At 37.2% G+C, this 19,885-nt stretch overlaps 1 protein-coding gene and 1 long non-coding RNA gene across 3 annotated transcripts in view; one reads left to right on the plus strand and one right to left on the minus strand.

Moving 5' to 3' along the window:
* Positions 1–4,456: 4,456 nt before the first annotated feature.
* On the minus strand, positions 4,457–13,217 carry LOC123613820 (uncharacterized). The gene is made up of 4 exons (XR_006721264.2): positions 13,038–13,217; positions 12,504–12,604; positions 11,527–11,758; positions 4,457–8,248 (listed from the first exon to the last, which is right to left on the minus strand). It is a non-coding gene; the product is annotated as an uncharacterized LOC123613820 (long non-coding RNA).
* A 143-nt stretch (positions 13,218–13,360) lies between these two features.
* The window catches only part of HIKESHI (heat shock protein nuclear import factor hikeshi), a 28,385-nt gene continuing 21,860 nt past the window's right edge, over positions 13,361–19,885 (plus strand). The window contains exons 1-2 of one of the 2 annotated variants that reach the window (XM_010973390.3): positions 13,361–13,545; positions 15,705–15,942. In XM_010973390.3, the coding sequence (XP_010971692.1) occupies positions 13,516–13,545; positions 15,705–15,942 (268 nt within the window). In that variant the 5' untranslated portion in view covers positions 13,361–13,515. Of the gene's footprint in view, positions 13,546–15,704; positions 15,943–19,885 lie in introns of those variants that run through there. The other variant, XM_010973391.3, reaches the window with a different exon arrangement.

Genomic DNA, 19,885 nt, shown 5'->3' on the forward strand with positions numbered 1-19,885 from the left:
GTAATAAAATTACACCTTATCTTTTCGCAATGATTATTTTGTTTGCTTAACCGGAGAATGCTATATAATATAGTGATGAAGTATAAGCGCTAGAATTAAACTGAACTTAAGTCTTGGCTCTGTTACTAACTGACCTTGGATAAGTAACTTAACATCTCTGTGCCTCAGTTTCCTTGTCTGTAAAACCTACCTCATAGGGTTATTTTAAGGATCAGATGATTTAATACATGTGACGCAATTAGAATAGTACTTGACATACACTAAACCCTTATCTTTATTGGAAATTATATTTCCTATGGCTTTATACTTCTTAATTATTTTTTCTGTAGTAATTATGTTTAAATTCTATAGAGTTATGACATATAATAATGTTTTAATAACCTATCTTTACAGTTAAAAATATTGCCATTCAGTTTACAACTTGGCCATTAGTAATCTTAGTGGAAACATTTTCAGAGCAAGGGAGAGAGGCCATAGAAGCTTAAATGCAGTGAGTTGAAAAATGAGAGAAAGGGGGAGTATAGTTTATACATTGTCCCCTTTTCTAGAAGGGTGTTAGTTAATAGAAATAAATAAATTGAGGCTATCATAGAGTTGAAAGTAGTTGGTGATTTTGTCCCACAGGGTGATTTGCTTACATTTATGGGAAAGAAACAGCAAGAATGGAATTGAGATATAAAAGACTAGAAAAATCCTCAAAGAGTTAGGACCAAGATGACATGCGGAGTGTTTAACCTGAAGCAGAAGAATGAAGAAAGCCTAAGTGGTCATAAAGATAAGGTAGGCGATGAAATGAAGGGAACCAGGGTAACATATAAAAGACTGAACTTTGTCAAGTTTCTAGGTTTATGAACCTTTTCTATAAATCTTTTCATACATTTCCATGAATAAGCCACTATTTAATACCTTTTGGGACACAGTAGTTGCTTTCAATTTTTTGCTATTTAAATAGTACTTTGATTAACAGCCCAGTACACAAGTCTTTGTGTACCTCCCTGATTATCTCCTTAGACTCATTTGTCAGAATCTGTTACTAAATGAAAGGGTATTTTTATTGAGGTTGAACCAAATTCAGTTGCTCTAGGAGTGTATGCTAGTGCCTGCTTCAGTTTTGTTTTTAGTTTCTGTGTATATCTCTGCAGATCAGAGGTCAGCAAACTTTTTCTGTAAAGGGTCAGTAAATACTTCAGGCCTTGTGAGCCATACAGTCTCCACCACATCCGCTCCGCTGAGCAGCTGTAGCATGAAACCAGCCATAAACAATTGTGTGAACAAATGAGCCTGGCTGTGCTCCAGAAAACAAGCAGTGGGCTGTACTGCAAGCCATACAAGCCATAGTTCGCTAACCCTTGCTGTGGATGTTAGCTCTTAAAACAAGGAAACTTTGAGGGTGCCCCTAAGATTGCTGAAAATTTAGGTTATCCAAATAGCTCAAAAATCAAAGATCACCAGATAGAAAATGAAACAAGCTGCTATGAGAGTTGAAACAATACACTGAGACCACCAAAGATTCTGGAGTTATCAGACAATATAAAAGAGCCATATTTAAAGTTGAATTCTCCTCTCTCTACTCACTCTTCTCTTCCTTGTTTAGTTTCCATCAACTATCACCTAACATACTGCATAATTTACTTGGCTTGTTGTATTTCTCCCACTGGGATGCAGACTTTCTGAGGGTGGATTTTTTTTTTTTTCCTGTTCATTTCATTGGTATAGCCCTAGTGCTTAGAACAGTGACTTGCATTTGGGTCCTCAAATATCTGTTGAATGATTGAAACACTTAAAGAAATAAAAGAGGCAATCACAAAATGAGCAAGCAGCGAAACTCCCAACACTGACCAGGATTTGAAAAAGAAATAGGACTTTCAGAAATAAAATGTGACAAAACTCAGTGGATAGGTTAGACAGTAGATTAGACACAGCCTGAATAGAGATTAGTGAACTGAAAGAGAGCCTGAGATGACTTAAGAGATGTGACACACGTACAGAATCAAGAAAATGGGGAATATGAGGAGTTAACAACTACAGAGGACAAAATGAGAAGATCTAATAATACATTTAATTGGCAATGCAGAATAAAATGAAGGATAGGCAGTATTTGAAGTAATTATTTTACTTGCTTCCACGATATCTAAGTGCCATGTGGGCATGTATGATGGAGCTGGGAGAGCTGGTGGCTCTGGCATCTTCCTTACCATTGTGTCTCCTCCCACTTCCATTGCTCTTAAAGGATAGGAGCCAAGGATTGGCATTCCTACACTGTGGATCTACAGGGCCTGATGCTTGATCTAAGCTCCCTCTTCCAGTCATCCACCACAGGTATTCCAGTGCTATGAGGAGCCGCAAGTTCTCCATTTAATTCCAAATGGTGGAGCCAGTTTTCTTCCTGGATTACAATTGCACTTTGATAATGAAGGAAGGTGCACACTTCGCTCACCTGGACCTCCAACCCAAAACAGAACCAAGGACCCTTTTTAGCAGAGGTGTCAAGTACCATGACACTATCCGTGCAGGTCAAGATTATGTTCATTGCCCCCAAGGGAGCCAACATCATGATACACTCTTGGGTAAGGGACACAGGATTCTTGTCGATGGAAATCAGAGCAAAGTCTTTCTGGAGCCCCATGTGCTTCATGGGCCCCACACACCCAGATCTTTGGAAAGAAACGTAGAACAGTTCAAGAGGAACAGGGTGCTATCGGTTCTATTTCTAGTCATGAAGGCAGGGTCAGCTTTATAATTTGCAGGGGCTACTGCAAAATGAAAACGCAAACCTCTTGTTTAAAAAGCATAAAAAAGGTAAGGTACTGACAAAGCTTTTCCCTTCTGTGATTTCTTTCTTGACTTGTATTATTATATTTGCTTTTTAATGCCATTCTAAGTAAAGTTAAAATTTTGTTATCAACATGAATTTTACCATTCATCTTCTTACTGTTTAGTGAAGTTTTCAATGCAAACATAAAAGCACTTGACTCCTGTGTGGAATCACTGAAATTACATACTTGGTATTTTATAGCTCATACATTCACGTGTATTTTGTTCTTACCAGTACAGTGGCAATGCTGGACAAAAGTAAGTCAACTTTTTATTTCACTTCTTGGTACCACACATTATTCTCTGTATTTGACTTACTGATGTCTAAGGACAAACTGAAGGGAAAATAAACTATCAATTGCCCTATCGTTCCCTTTTCTTCAATGTCATAATCTTTGGTGTTAAGTGGTTGGTTAATACAAGGAGTTGACAGAAGCAAGAATAGGGTTCCTCGGCTGTTTGAGTTTCTTAAAATGTCACGTCTTCTTTGTTCAAACCAAGTTCTGGTTCAAACTGAAAGCATGGCCTCTGGGGGTTGTCAGCATCCCTGCCTACTCAACTGTAGATGGAACACGCTTACCTTATGCTCATTTTGGGTCTTCCTGAATTCCACACATTACGAGTCTAATGAGATTCTTTGCTCATAAGGAATCACAAATGCCATGTGTGAAGAAAGGCAGAGAATAGCGGGCATGCCTATTGCACGTATCCCCTCTATTCACACCACGCTGCATTGTCACGTTGCACTTTACAAGATGCAAGTTCAAAGACTGAATTATTAAGTATGTCAAGATGGGACAGCAGAGCAATTAAACAAAGCATGGGGTCTTTCTGAGCTCAGTGCCCTACACTACTGTATCTGTCACACGCCCATGAAGCTGACTCAGCCAGGAGCTGACTTGCAGTCCTGTGCCTCCCTTTTCCCAGCAGCTCCATCTGGTACTGACATCTCTGTTGATAGGTTCTCATTTCTTTTCTAAACTATTTAGTCTTGTTATCAGTCTCTTTCTGGCTCTATTTTGATGTCCTTCATCTATTTAAGTAAAATGAATAGAACAGTTGCCACCTTCTCCCCTTTGCCCTACATTTGCCCCCAAAGAAAAATAATTGTATTTGTTTCAGCAGTAGGAAGTAGAGGAGAAGCTGGGAGCCATATTGTGATCTTTGGGGAGGAGACCTGAGTCTGAAGAAATCTATGACTCAGAGAAGATGGTTGCTGTTGTAGAGATGACAAGTACAATGAGATCCACAGACATTTAGAAGAGAAATAATGGGCTAGGAAAGGACTAGGATGTGGCTTTAGGTGCATCATACTATGACAGAATATTGAACAAAGATCAGATGGAAATTAAATTATTTAAAAGGTTTTTTTTTAAAGGAAATGCCTGAGAAGGACAGAGGTCTAAAGATTTAATGGTCACTTGTCCAGAAATCCTTAAAGAATTAAAATGCTCACTTGAGGCAAAGGGGATAGTCATTCCGCTTAATTGCATCTTCAAGCTTGGATGAGGCATCTTTTTAAAAAAATGCAACCCCCAGTAACAAACAGACTATATATATATTACATCCCAATCACACATACATATGTAACTGAAACAAGGAGTTCCATGAAAAAGTATACATGTGGGATGTATTCTGAAAAAAAATTTTACTTTCTTTTTTATTTTTAAATTTATTTATTTTACAATATCATATTTCTTAAATTGTAGTATAGTTGATATACAATATTATATGTTACAGGTATACAATATAGTAATTCACAATTTTTAAAGGTTATACTCCATTTATAGTTATTATAAAATATTGGCTATATTCCCCATGTTGTACAATACATCCTTGTAGCTTATTTTATACCTGATAGTTTATACCTCTTAATCCTCCACCTCCATCTTGACTCTCCCCATCCCTCTCCCCACTGCTAACCACCAGTTCCATCTCTACATCTGTAAGTCTGCTTCTTTTCTGTTATATTCACTAGTTTGTTGCATTTTTTTACTCTACATGTAAGTGATATCTTACAGTATTTGTCTTTCTCTGATTTATTTCACTTAGCATAATGCCCTCCAAGTCCATCCATGCTGTACACTAATACATTTTAAATCAACTGTACTTCAATTAAAAAGCAAACAACCAGAAACAGACTATATATACATATATATATATATATATATATATATATATATATATACACACACACATGCGTATGTGTGTATACACACACACACACACACACACACACATACATCCCAATCACACACACATACATACATAACTGAAACAAGAAGTTTCATGAAACAGTATACTTTATATGCAGGATGTATTCTGACATTTTTTTTTTTTAATTCGGTTGTGGCACACTAAGTTGATTTCACACCCCACAATGGATCTCAACCTGCAGTTAGAAACACACTGATCTAGGGGAAATGAGTCTAAATAGTTTTTACCAAGGAGATTGGGAACAGGACCCATATTGTAAGAAATAAAGCATAAGTAAAAAAATGCTTCTTAGTCTCTTTAACCACCAAACGTATCTCTAACACTGTAAAGTTTGTAACTTCCCCTACTTTCATTTATCACCTATGGATTTCCCCTATTGTGATTTGTAGAAAATTACTATTGTTTTAGAATTGAACTGGTGGATTTCTAAAAAGATTCTTGGTATCTTGTGGTTATTTTCTGACGCAAACCAAGACTTCAGATGAATGAATACAGACTCATTTCAACTTACTTGCTTCAGTTACCCCAGGCTGATGTGAATTGTAAAAAGTTGGGTGATTTCTGTTACTTTTGTGTAAAGAGTGAGGGAGTGTGTATCTATGTTTCATAATTCTAAAATCACTTGATCATGGGTTGTCATAAATCATTGATTATGAGAAATGTGTAGCAACCTGTATTGGCCATTAATTGACTTTTTAATTTGATGCAAACTCACTTTCTAAACTGCTAAAATTTTATATTGAAAAGGTCTGGCTTATCTTTGTGAAAGACTGATTGCAAATCAAGGCTTAATCCCAGTTCTGGGTGGCAGCCATATAGGAGTTCTGCACTGTTTCCCTCAAATCTCTGGATAAAGCTGGCTGCAACAGTGTTGTAACTCTTGGAAGCCAAAACCCTTTGCGAGGGGCTTTCCAAAATGATAATGTCTTGCCTTTGCCTTGAAATATGAGCTCCTAGTAGACAAGAATCACTTACTTATATATTTAATTGGCCAGGTGTGCAGAACATTGCATTAATTAGGTCCCTGTATAAACCTGTGCCATGTAATGGTTCCCAGATGCTCGTCTGCAGAAAGAGTGCACCAAAATCATTAAAGAGCCTATGACAGATCTCTGAGTCCCTGTCTGAGAGATTCAAATTCAGTATTTTTTTTTTTAAGGCTCACCCAGCTGATTTTGATGCACAGATTAAGTTTATGTTTAACCCAGCCCAGCACAACTTTCCACAGTCATTTGAAACTTTCTCACTATGGCTAACTCCCAAACTCATGTTCAAAGCTACTGGTGGGAGTGATGGGGAACTGCTAATAATTTTGCTGTCTGTTGGGTCACCTCTGTGTCTGGGATCTAGCAGTTTCTGTCCCAGGTCTCAGATGGGGGCCTGATTACTAAATATGGAAATATCCCTTCTCCTGAGCTCCCATGTAGGCATGCTCCAAGTGGGGAAGATTACAGGGGAAGGCAGCAGAGGATTACAGGGGAAGGCAGCAGAGGAGAGGTTGATGAATGGATAAAGAAGAGTTCCTAGCACTCAGAACACCTGGTCATGTGCACCCCCTGCTGGAGAGCTGGCCGAATTCTGTAACATAGGACATTGATACAACAAATGGGTAGAGATCTACTGCATGCCAGGTACTAGGGAATGAAGATAGAGTCCTATTCTTGAAGGGCTCACAATCCAGAATAGTCAGGCTCCCTAACAGATCTTTATACTATCTAGTGAAGTATCAACTGCAGACATAATTAATGATTATTGGTATACTTTCATTCATTCAATAAATAACTATTAAATGCTTACTCGGGGGCAGATGCTGGGCTTGGCACTGGAGGTAAGTGGCAAACTGCAGACATGTTCCCTACCGTCTTGGAGCTTATATTCTAGTGAGAGTTGTATTAATTATAACATCAGCTGTAAGTAACAGCAAAGTCAATTAAAATTGGCTTAAGCAATAGAGAAATGAATTACTTTGCATAACCTTAAGTACAGAGGTAGGATAGATTCCAGGGCTGGTTGGTTCAACAGTACAAGACATTAATAAAGACTTAAGTTATTTTCAACTCTGTGCTGCCTTCCTGATTGTGCTGGCTATTTTCTCAGGTTGTTCTCTTTAAAGTTTTAAGATGGTTGCTACAACTCCAGGTGTCATTTTCAGATACATGAATATACAAAGGGAGAGAGTAATTATTTTTTTATGTGACCTTCTTAAGACCAAGACACCTTTCTCAGAAGACCCCAGCAGACTTCCATTCAGGTGTCATTGACCAAAATTCAGTTATGGGACTGATCCTAAAACAATTACCACAAGGGGAACGGCAACTTGTTGATTAGATTAAGCAGGATCTTCTCTTGGGCTCTTGAGTCTCATGGAAGAGAGGTGGATTTAAGAACAAAATTGAGGTTCTTTAAAAAAAAATCTGATTCCCTATATTCTCACCACAACATTGTTTTAAAATTGGGGTTCTTTTAACAAGGAATAAGGTGGGAAACAGATGTTAAATAACTACTAGTATTCATTATAGGGAAGGAAGATTAATCAATAAAAAATAATCACAAATTGTGAGGGAACTACATGGAAGTTAGCTTTTGCTGCATAATGAAACATCTCAAATTTATTTAACTCAAGATTCTATTTGGGCTGAGCTCAGCTGAGTGGTTCTTCCGGTCCTGACTGGGTTCATTCATGTCTCTGGTCAGCTGTAAGTCAAATAGGTAGCTCTACTCCTGGGGTTTGACGGGTTGTGGGCTGAGGCAATGGGCCCAGGTGTCTTTCATCATCCAGCAAGCTATCTTTGGCTTGTTCCTGTGGTAGACTGGCAAAGTTCGAAAATCGAAAGCCTCCAGTTACAAATATTTTTGAGGCTTAGAAATGGCACACAACTTCTGTTGCATTCTTTTGGTCAAATCAAGTAAGAAAGCCATGAAGGTAAAGAAACAGACTCCATCTCTTGAAGGGAGATGCTGCAAAGTTACACTGCAAGGTCACGGTCACAGGGAGAGGAAGAATTTGTACTGTTTTTGCAAACTACCACAGGTCATGAGTAACAGGAGAAAAAAGCTACTCACATCTCCGTTCAGGAGAGAGCTATCATTTGGAAAGTTTCCAATCACCAAAATGTCTTCTTCTGAGCTGAAATTCTTGTACTGTATGATTGTTATTGATGATTTCCTGACAGTATTTGCTTCAGGCATCAGAAGGTTAGAGGCTGTGATGCTGTTACTTAAAACAATAATGTTAAAGAAATACAGGATCATGGAATATTCACTGCAGGGAATTTGAGATTATTTAGTCCAATTCTATCTTTTTTCAATTTAACAAAATTAGATTTTCTTATTAATATAGGTATACAGTTTAAAACGTCCAAGAGGATTAAAAAAAATTTAAAGCAAAAAACAGTAGTTTTCTGCTCATGTTCTTTTCCCCAGAAGCAACCACTTTTAACATTCTTAACTGTTTCTTGTTGTACTTAGCTCATAATTCTAAGTAATATGCAACTGTTGTTCTCTTTTGATTCACTTATCAGTTTTGACACATATTGACTGTTAGAAGATGATTTCAGCCATCCTCACTTCCCCTTCCTCTTCTCCCATCTTCTTAATGTAGTTAAATAACAATTTCCAGTTAACCCGCATTTGGAGTTTTTATTAAGACAGTGGTGTTAGACTGAATAATGCCCTCCTAAAATAGTTAGGTCCTAATCCCTGGGACTTGTAAATGTTACTTTAAAGGGCAAAGAGATTTTGCTGATATGATTAAGTTATGGATCTTCAGATAGATTATTCTGAATTATTTCGTTGGACCTTAACTGCAATCACAAATATCCTTATAAGAGAAAGCCAAAGTGATATCTGACAGAGAGAAGGCAATGTGAGGACTGAAGCAAGATGTTACACTGTTGACTCTGAAGATGGAAGAAGGGGCCATAAGCCAAGAACTCAGCTCTAGAATCTGGAAATGGAAAGAAAACGGGTATATCTCTGGGGTGTTTCCTTTTTCCTGGGAGGAATGCTCTAGTCTCCTACCTGGCAAATACAAGCCCTGATGTCAGTATTGTGCAGCCAGGAGGGGGAAGACTTTCACATAATCCCCCTGTCCCCACTCCAGGACTACCCACTTGCTTACAGGTACTCTAGCACGGGTTGTTTTTGGGTTTTTTTTTGATACTATTATAAATAGTACTAATTTTAAAAATAGTTTTATTGAAATACAACTTACATATCATACAGTTCATCCATTTAAGATGTATAATTCAGTAGTTTTTAGTATATTCACAGATATGTGCAAACATCAGTAGTGTCAATTTTAGATCATTTTCATCACCTCAAAAAGTCTTGGGGAGGGGGAACAGGGGACCTGCTCAACAAGCATAGAGTTTTAGTTTTACAAGATGAGAAAATTCTAGAGATCTGTTGCACAAGGTGGTATAGTTAATACTATTGTACTGTACACTTAAAAAATAGTTAATGGTTAAAAAAATCCATATGCTTGAACTGTCGATCACCCCCTATCTCCACATCCACAACTACTCCAGCCCTAAGCAGTCACTAATCTATTTTCTGTCTCTATAGATTGCTCTATTCTAAATAATTCATATGGATGGAATCATATGTAATATTTGAATAATTTTCCACTGTATGATATACCACATTTTGTTTATCCACTCAGTGATCCACTGATGGACATTTTAGTTGTTTCCACCTTTTGGATATTTTGAATAATGTTGCTATAAACATTCATATATAAGTTTTTGTGTGAACATCTGTTTTCATTTCTCTTGAGTACACACCTAAGAGCAGAATTACAGGGTCATATGGTGGCTCTATGTTTAAAGATTTGAGGAACTGTCAGTCTATTTTCCAAAGCAGCTGCACCATTTTACATTCCCACCAGCAGTATATGAGGGTTTCAATATCCTCGCTTTTGACTTTTTGATTCTAACTATTTTAGTGAGTGTGAAGTGTACCTCACTGTTGCTTTAATTTGCACTTCTCTAATGATTAGTGATGTCCAGCATCCATTTCATATATATCTGTTTCATATAAATCCATATATAGCCATTTGTATATCTTTGTATTTCTTAGAGAAATGTCTATTCAGATGTCTGCAGTGGGTTGAATAAAGTCCTTCCCAGATTCATGTCCATCTGGTACCTGTGAACATGGCCATTTTGGAAATAGGGTCTTTGCAGATGTAATCAGTTTAAGTTGCGGCCTACTGGATTAGGGTGGATCCTAAATATAATGACTGAGGTCTGTATAAGAAGAGACACATAGACATAAAGAGAAGAACACAGTATGAAATGAAGGAGGAGTTGGGAATGATGAGTCTGTAAATCAAGGAATGCCAAGGACTACTGGCAACCACTAGAAGTTAGAAGAGAGGCATGGAACAGTCTTCCTCAGAGTCTCCACAGAGCACAGGTCCTTCTCAACATCTATCTTGACTTTAAGCCTCCAGAATTGTAAGAATAAATTTCTGTTGTTGTAAGTTCCCCAGTTTGTGATAATTTGTTTTGGCAGCCCTAGGAAATTAATACAAGATCCTTTGTCCATTTAAAACTTGGGTTGTCTTTTTAAGCTGTAAAAGTTCTTTATATATTCTGGATACAAATGCCTTATCAGATATACAATTTGCAAATATTTTCTCCCATTCTGTGGTTGTCTTCACTTTTTTGATGGTTTCCTTGAAAGCACTAGAGTTTTCAATTTTTATGAAGCTCAACTCCCTCTACCATACACAAAAATAAACTCAAAATGGCTTAAAGACTTAAACAGAAGACAAGACACTATAAATCTCCTTGAAGAAAAAAATACGCAAAACATTATCTGACAATCTTAGCAATCTTAGCAATGTTCTCCTAGGACAGTCTACTAAGACAACAGAAATAAAAGGAAACATAAACAAATGGGACCTGAGTAAACTTATAAGCTTTTGCACAGCAAAGGAAACTATAAAGAAGATGAAAAGACAGCCTATGAAATGGGAGAAAATATTTTCAATGTGGTCATTAAAAAATTTTAAAAATTAAAAATAAGTTTAAAAAAGACAAGTACGAGTTGCTCAGAGAATTGACAGTATGGTTATGGTCTGTAAAGGAAAAAACCTGGTATCCCTCCCATGTTTCTCCTTCACTCTCACACTACTACCATACTCAGAACACTTCTAAAATCAGATATGTGTGGTTTTTCCCACATCAAGCAATTCTGTGACATCAGCTGAGTGTCCTACAATTTAACTCAATTCTGACGCTGTCAACCTAGAGATAGCATCAGATCCCACAGGTTAAGGGCTCAGTCCCACAAGACTGCCCCCTAGTTCAGATGCCAACTGCAAGTAGTTAAATGCCCAGATTACCCACAATTTCTGTCCAACATGGCTACAAATTGGAGGTTGTTGTGACCCCCACCTCTTGGATTTGATGACTGCCTAGAACAACTCACAGAACTCAGGAAAACGCTTACTTTTACCAATTTACTAAAGTATACAATAAAGGATACAGATGACCAACCAGATGAACAGATGCACAGGCAAGGTCTGGGAGGGTGGAGTGCAGGAGCTTCTGTCCTCATGCAGTTGGGGTGCATCATCCTCCTGCTACATGATGTGTTCACCAACCTGCAAGCTCTCCAAACCCCATACTATTGGCATTTTACGGAGTCTTCCTCATGTAGGCATGATCAGTCAACTCCATTTCCAGCCCCTCTCCCCTCTCTATTGAATAGGGCGGGGCTGAAAATTCCAAGGTTCTAATCAGGCTTCATCTTTCTAGTGATCAGCCTCCCCATGAGCCCACCCAGAGTCCCTCCATTAGAACAAAAGATGCTCCTACTGCCCTCATCACTTAGGAATGTACAAGGGTTTCAGGAGCCCTGTGTCAAGAACAGGAGGCAGAGACCAATATATTTATTTACTACTTCACAAGTTTCAAGGTGGGTATGAAGACATGAAAAATTAGGAAAAGTAATAATGCTAAATGCTAACGTTTTATTAAGCTATATTCTAGGAACTACTTAGTACTTATCATGTAAGAACCTTCATAACAACCTAATTATTATCCCATTTTACAGATGGAGAAAAACCAGGCATGGGAGTGTTAGGTTACCTGGCCTAAGATTATACAGCTAATAAATGACAGACATGGGCTCTGAATCCAGGCAGTTTGTCTGCCCCTCATGAAATGGTCTCATAGTGAATGGCCTTTTTGTTTGGAAGATTCTGGGAATTCTTAGGTAGAAAGTTGGAGACACTAGTAAAAAGATCCTCTTCTATCTATTCATCTTTGGCTTGGCTACCTCAAAGGAGGATCTGAGACAAGATAGGTTTATGGAGCCAGAGTGGAGACCAGAGGACTGTTTCAAACACTCTGATCCTCCATATGTAACCTGGGGCTGGGAGGACAGTCTTGTTGGTGGCTGGTGGTCTAAGCTCAGATATTTCAAGCTGGGCAGAGACCTTCAGGGAGGGAATATCCTACCTTCCCATCCAAGAGGAAAGGGAACTGACGTCGTGGAAGGGAGAATGAGTATTGGTGGCAGTCAGTACTCGATGCCAGTTCTTCTGGCTTATGAACCTTCTCTGCAAATGCATAGAGAAAAAAATAAGACATTTTACAATAAAACATCCATTAGTTAAGTACTGCTAGGCTCTAAGTGGTTATATATAATAATTCATTTAACCCTCACAGCAACCCCAGGAGACAGGCACAATTATTATTTTACAAGTGGCGACATTAAAACACAAAGTTACTGTTACATAACTCGCTTACAGTTTTTTTCAGGAAATAATGGAGGAGCTAAGTAAAGCTGGAAAGAACTATAATAAAGTCAGTAAGTATAACACAGGGGATTAAAAATTAGTACTTTTCGGCTACTGTGTAGCAGAAAGGAAGAACCGGAGATTTGAAACAGAACTTGGATTCAAACTCCATCCGTGAGTACCGTGTAAAAGATTTGGGGCATGTCTCTTGGGGCAATTTCCTCGCCTACAAAATGAAGATAATAATACCTACCTCATAGGGTTTTTATAAGAATCTAGTGAAATGAAGAGTGTAAAAACGCGTTGTATTCTCTAAAATGTTAGACAACCGTGAGAAACACCTCCTCCCGGTTAAGGGTTAGTAAATTTGGGAGGCCGACTACCAAACCCAACAGACAAATCCTCCGCGCTCCCTTCCCGGAAACCCGCGCAGGGTCCTCTGGGACTTGTAGTTTTACGCCGGACCTGGCCCACCTTTCTCACTTAGAAAGGGCGGCTTGGTGTAAGCCCCGGAAGTACTCGTCGCCTGAGAGGCGTGCTGGTTAGGAAGGGGAGGTCAGAGGTCGCCGGGGCAGAAGGCGTTCCTGCCGCTGGCCTTGTCGCTATGTAGGGGAGGGGTAGGCACCCTCCTCCAGGTTCTGGAAGGTTCTTGGGCTCGACTAGGGCGGTAGCCCCAGGACTTCTAGTCCCCGGCTTCGGGTTTCTGCCGGCGGAGCGGAGCTGCCGCCGCCATGTTTGGCTGCTTGGTGGCGGGGAGGCTGGTGAGGATGGGGCCGGGTGGTCTGAGGAAGCGGGCAGGAGCCGAAGGACGAGGCCCCGAGGGAGGGGGAAGGTGCACGGGTGCGAGGGCTGCGGGGAAATCCGCTCACGTCTCCGTTCCCGCTGAGAGTGAGAGTGTGAGAGTGGAGAGCGGGACGCTGGGATGTTCGCTCTCCTTTGCCCCAGCGCTTTTCACAGTCGTTTAAGTAGTAGTTACTACAGTAGTTGCCGTTTGTCGAGTGTGCATTATCCTAGACAGTGCGCTCCTTTTGTCCATTTCTTCTCATCTCAGCCTTCTGTGTAGCGCTTATTTGGCCCTGCACACTTAACCATAACTCGTGAGATGGTAATCATTCCCATTTTGCAGTTGAACTTAAGCTCAGTTGGTTGTATACTCCCCTGAGCTCATAAAGTGAGTTCAGGTGAATCTTACACTTGAATCTATGTAGCGTTCTGTTTGCCGAAGGTTAAGGTGCTCGGGCAGTGTGTAACTGCTGGGTCCTTTTGGAAGGGCCCTAATAAAAATATGCTTAACGTTAACTGGAAGTTCGCTGATAGAAACGCCTGAAACTGAAGTGTGAGCCTTATCTGAGATGATCCCTGAAAGATGTGAGCTGAGAGTTTCCTTATTGGTAAAAAGAGATAACCATCCTTGCTTAATTGTTAGAAGTACCTGGAATTGTTAAGGAAAAATCCGGAGGGTGAATCTCGCTTGCTTCCTTAGAAATCACTCGGAAATCCATTTCAGAACCGATTCCTTTGCCTAGAATTCTTTTTTTTCATTTTTCTCTCCTTGCTTTGTTCAACGTTGCAGCCCCTTTGTTGAATTGTTTAGTTATTTTTTAAGTCAATTTTTGATAATGTATTCTGTACACAGTTTTAAGGAACCACAGAGATAAATTGGCTATAGCTCAGAAAATTTATTGTCTGTCTCTTGAGTGACTGGGAAGCCCCTTTTGGTGATGGTAGTAATTGATAATACTGGTGAGATAACTTTGGATTGCCCCTGGTCTTGATAGGAAAAATGAAAGGTCCAGCCTGGGATGAGTGTGGGTCTCAGATGAGTGTCATTAATGGAAGACATATAAAATGTGTGTTTTTCTAAAGAATAGAAAGGCCGTATGGAATCCATGTTGTCAACTAATTTGGTAGGAATTTAGTTGTAGAAATACCTGTGTCTATTAACCTAACCTCTGTAATGTATCTCCAATAGAGGTTCCTACATGACAAGGTTTTTTGCCCATAGTGGACTCTTACTTCTGGAGCATTAAAACATATTAATCAAGATAAAGGGCGAATAGACCTAGGGATACTTCAACACTTAACTACATTATTCTTTTACTAGAAAAATCCACTTTATCTACAGTCATGAACTCAGTTTTCATTACTTGAAAATTTTTCTTAAGGGACAACTTTTTCCCTAAAGTTGAGGATTAGAGTGTCATAATTCAGGTTGACAAAGAGTGGTGCCTTTGACAGAACTGACATTTAAGAAATATTTATTTTGCCTGACGATTATTCAAGACTTATAAATAACATAATTTTATATGTGTTTTAAGATTATGTGCATGCAAAAAACTGGTGAAATTGAATTTAATACTAATATAGGTAGTTTAGTTTAATATATTTATGTTCTTCCTTTGTTTTATTCTCTGTATTTAAATCGGAGGGTTTAATGATTTGGGGGTTACAAGTATTATTTTAGTGAGTAGGCAAAATGACAAATATAGAATCTGCAAATAATGAGGTTTGCCTGTAATTACTTCTGGATTGCTTACCCATTTTAGTTTCCTGAGGTTCAAACTAGAAGATAATTCTTCAGTGGCATGGTGTTTGAACAATCTTTCATTTTTATAACATTCTGAAGCTGTAATGATTTATTTATATAAGTAAAATCCTTTCAGGGCACTTCTGAAATAACTTAGTTATGTTTTTAAAATACTACATTCATTAAATCATTTTTAAGGCTATATATTTTTAGGTTTTCTATTAAAATTAGCACTCTTTCTGGTGTGTTTCGTAATTCCATGATTAGACTATCAGATTGACCTGTTGTTAGTCTTGGTATAATGACTAGTTGTTTACAGTGCTTACAGCAATACTAAAAGAGCTATAGAAACTTACCAAACTATTGAACTAAGACAAGTTTCTTATTTTCTAGGTGCAGACAGCTGCACAACAAGTGGCAGAGGATAAATTTGTTTTTGACTTGCCTGATTATGAAAGTATCAACCATGTTGTGGTTTTTATGCTGGGAACAATCCCATTTCCTGAGGGAATGGGAGGATCTGTCTACTTTTCCTATCCTGATTCAAATGGAATTCCAGTATGGCAACTCTTAGGATTTGTCACGAATGGGAAACCAAGTGCCATCTTCAAAATTTCAGGTCTTAAATCTGGTAAGAATAATATATTAAAATAGCTTCATAATCAAACTTTTTTCTACAATAGCATAACATAGGAGACGGCTTTTTTCACTTTTCATTATATTTTTCTGATTGCTACAGTAATCTATAACATTTAAAAAAAAATCAGATGATGCTGACACATGTGAAAAATAGTAAGTGAAAAGACCTCACACTCTCAGTCTCTGCCCCTGGAGAGAACCACTTAGTGTAGTTCTCTTTGTATGGTGTATAGCTTTGTAAGGGGATTTTTCTGAATTATTGGGTGTTTTAATAAATAATGAGAGGAATCTTCTCATAATTCGTAATATTCACATCAGTATTTTAAATAAACAAGTAAACCAAGTAGGCTTGTATAAGAAATACAGTGAGAGTCCTTTTTTTCTGTGAAGATTTTTGAGCTCTTAGATTTGATTACCTCTTCAGTGTTCTGTTGGTTGTACTGACATTGCAGATATAAAATCTTACAGGGACATAATCTTTGCTTTGATGCCTTGAGGTATTTTGTTTAGAAATGTGAGAACAAAACCAGGTGCCATTTACTCTCATTGGTTCCTTTGAAAGTGCAGGTGAAAACAGACATGAAAAGTCTTAGAATGTAAATATACATCCTCATAGAAAAAGTCTGTGAAGTCTAAAGAAAAATTCTATTTAGGCTACATGTTTATGTATTTAACAAACACTTGGGTATGTACTATGGGGATTTAAAGATAATGATTAAGTTATTGTCTGAAATAACTTATAAAGGAAGATAGTAATTAAAAGGGTGAAAAGTAATTGTTGATGTTTGTACAAAGTGCTGAGAGAGAATAGGTAAGGGAGCAATTAACTCTTAAGTAGTTTGGGGAAATCTTCCTGGAGGAGATGATATTGGACCTCTTGAGAAGATAAGTAGGAGTTTGTCAGGCCTGTGAGAGGCCTAATGGACATTGTTTTCTAGGTAGAGGTAATACGAGTATAATGAAATTGTGAAAAATTCTCTGAGAAGAAATGGGAGAACGTAATATTTAAAGCTAAAAATTTTTAGATTGATGATAAATACTAATCTCTAGATCTAAGGAGCAGAATAAATTCCTATAGTCCTCCTTAGTGAGGACTCCATGAGATAATTACCCCTAATCTCTAAGGCAGTGGTTCTTAAAGCCTGATCCCCTGACTAGCAGTATCAGCATCACATGGAAAGTAGTTAGAAATTCACACTTGTGGTAGGACCCCAGACCTACTGAATCAGAAAACTTGGGTGGAGTCCAGTGGTCTGTATTTAGTAGGCTCCCAGGGTGTTTTTGTTGCACACTAAAGTTTGAGAACCATTGCCCTAGGGCATCCACTGTATACAATGAATTAATGCCCCGTACATATAGCATGGTATTTAGTTCTGAAGTCTTTGGAAGAATTAAGAAAATAGTCTCATCACTTTTTTTTCCTGTGGCTGTGCTTAAAAATAGACAGTTTATAAGTAAAAAAAATATGGACAACTCAGTATACCCTAGTGAAATTACTGGATGTTAAATATAAAGAGAAAGGAATAAAGGAACCAGAGAGAGAAGACAAGTCATTTATAACTGAACAACAATTAGACAATTTAGCAGATTTATCAACAGTGTGAATTGAGGTTAAAAATCAATAGATTAATATCTTTAAAGTGCCAAGAATAAATAAAATAACTCTAAACTATCATTGTAAAATGAGGTAGACATAAGTGTATTTTCAGTTGGAGATGGAGAGTTTACTGCTCAAAGACCCTTACTGAAAGAACTGCTTTAAGGTAGTTGAACTTTAGTAGGAGGAAATTAAGCCCAGAATATAGAAGGGGATGCGAGATTCAAAGGTAGCAAAGAAATTTGTAAACATATAGACAGTACAACCTGATTATATAAAACAACACAATAAGTAACTTAAATACTACACTAGAAAACAATGCATATGACAGAAGGGGTAGTGGTCAGACTAAGCTTTCTGAGGTCCTATTTAGAAAGGGAGTAATAAAATTGATTCTGCTTTCAAATAATCCTGTTCAAATTTTAAGGAAAACTTTAAAAAGAGGGAAAACGTATAGTATATTAAAAACAAAATAAGATGGTAGAAATAATTTCAACTGTATCAGTTATCAGAATAAATATAAGCAGACTAAACTTACCTGAGAAAACGTGGAGACTCCAGGGTGGGATTTTTTTCAAAAGGTAGCAAACAGTTACGTTGCTGTTTATCAGTATATGTTTAAAATATTCTAACACAAGAACCACCCCCCCCCCAAAAGCTGTCATAGATAAGTTTAAGAAAAATAAGACTAAGGCAAAAGCATTAGCAAGGATTAAGAGATTCATTTACTAGGAATGAGATAATTCACTAGGAAGACTGAAGTATTTCTAGGAAAAAGTAAATGTCATGAACTTGTGTGTATGTAAAGCATAACTTCAGATATATAAAGAGAAAAATTGACAATGATAAATGAACAACCTTACAATCAATATTTTAATACATCTCTTGATAATTAATACACCAAGTAAATAAAATATTAGTCAAGAGGAAAATTTGAATAAAAGAGTTAACAACCTTGAGCTAATGAACACTTTAGAACCCTGAAACTAATAATTAGATCATATACATTTTTTAAGTACACACAACATATATGAAATTTGACCACGTACTAAGTCATGAAGCAAGCTATAGCAAATGAAAGATAATCATGCAACCCACAATGCAACGTAATTACAAATCAAAAGCTAAAACATTGTTATATTTAGAAATTCAAAACTTTTAAAATAGTTAATGGGTTATAGAAGAAATGACCATGGAAATTACACTTCTGCAGAAACCAAAACAAAATAAAACATCACATATCAAACCTTTTGAATGCAGGTAAGTTAGTACTAAAGAGACTAATTCATCGGTTTAAATGTGTGTATGTGAAAAGAGAAATTGAAATGAGTGAGCTAAGTATTAAATATAAGAAACCCAAAGAAAATAGACCAAAGAAAATGGTAATGCTAAGAATAGAAGTTAAGAACAGAAAGTGAAGAAACAAAAGAGGGGCTTAAGAATGAAATAAAAATCTAATCCTTTGAAAAGGCTAATAAAATGATGAGCTACTGAAATGTATTTAGGAAAAAGAGAAGACACAAAAAATGTTACTGAAAATATAAGAATGGAAACATAACTATAAATATAGTAGAAAAAATTTTATGATAATACTTTTTTTAATCCATTGCAAATTTATGCATTAAGAAGCTTAACTTAAAAACCAAGAGCATAATAAAAAGATATATTTGTTCATAGCAGAACAAGTTTCAAAATGTATTTTCTTTTAAATGTAGTCAGTCAGTACACAATCCTTTATGAACATTGTATATATTTTTTCTGTCAATACCTTCATTACATTTATAAATATATGACAGTACATTCGAGAATGACAAAGGACAGATGAAATTGGCTATTTTCTAGAAAAATAAACTAAACAAAACTGACTCAAGATAAATTTAAATCCTGAATGTAGTATCAGTAAAGACAATGAGTAATTAAAAATATACCTCTCCCTTCCACATACAACTGTCAGGCCCACATGGTTTTACAGAGTTCACCTAAACCTTTATACAGATTGTTCATACCTCATTTAAACTGTCAGAGAACAGGAAAAGAGGCAGTTTTACCCAGTTTAGATTTTGAAGCTAATATAACTTCCTTATCAAAAAGGACAAGGACAATAGGAGAGAAAATTTGGCCTAAACCAATTTTATTTATTTTGGATTTTTGTATGTATGTACATAAGAAAGTTACAAAGTGAGTTCAACAAGTTATCTTTTAAACTTTTCATTATAGAAAATTCAACAATGCTAAATCGGACCAAATGGAATATTGAACCCTTCTCTAGTTATTACCTAGCTTCAAAAATGATCAACTCATTGATAATGTTATTTCGTTTATATTCCCACTCCTCCAT

Source organism: Camelus bactrianus, chromosome 10, assembly GCF_048773025.1.
Source record: "Camelus bactrianus isolate YW-2024 breed Bactrian camel chromosome 10, ASM4877302v1, whole genome shotgun sequence".
Classification (NCBI taxonomy): Eukaryota; Metazoa; Chordata; class Mammalia; order Artiodactyla; family Camelidae; genus Camelus; species Camelus bactrianus.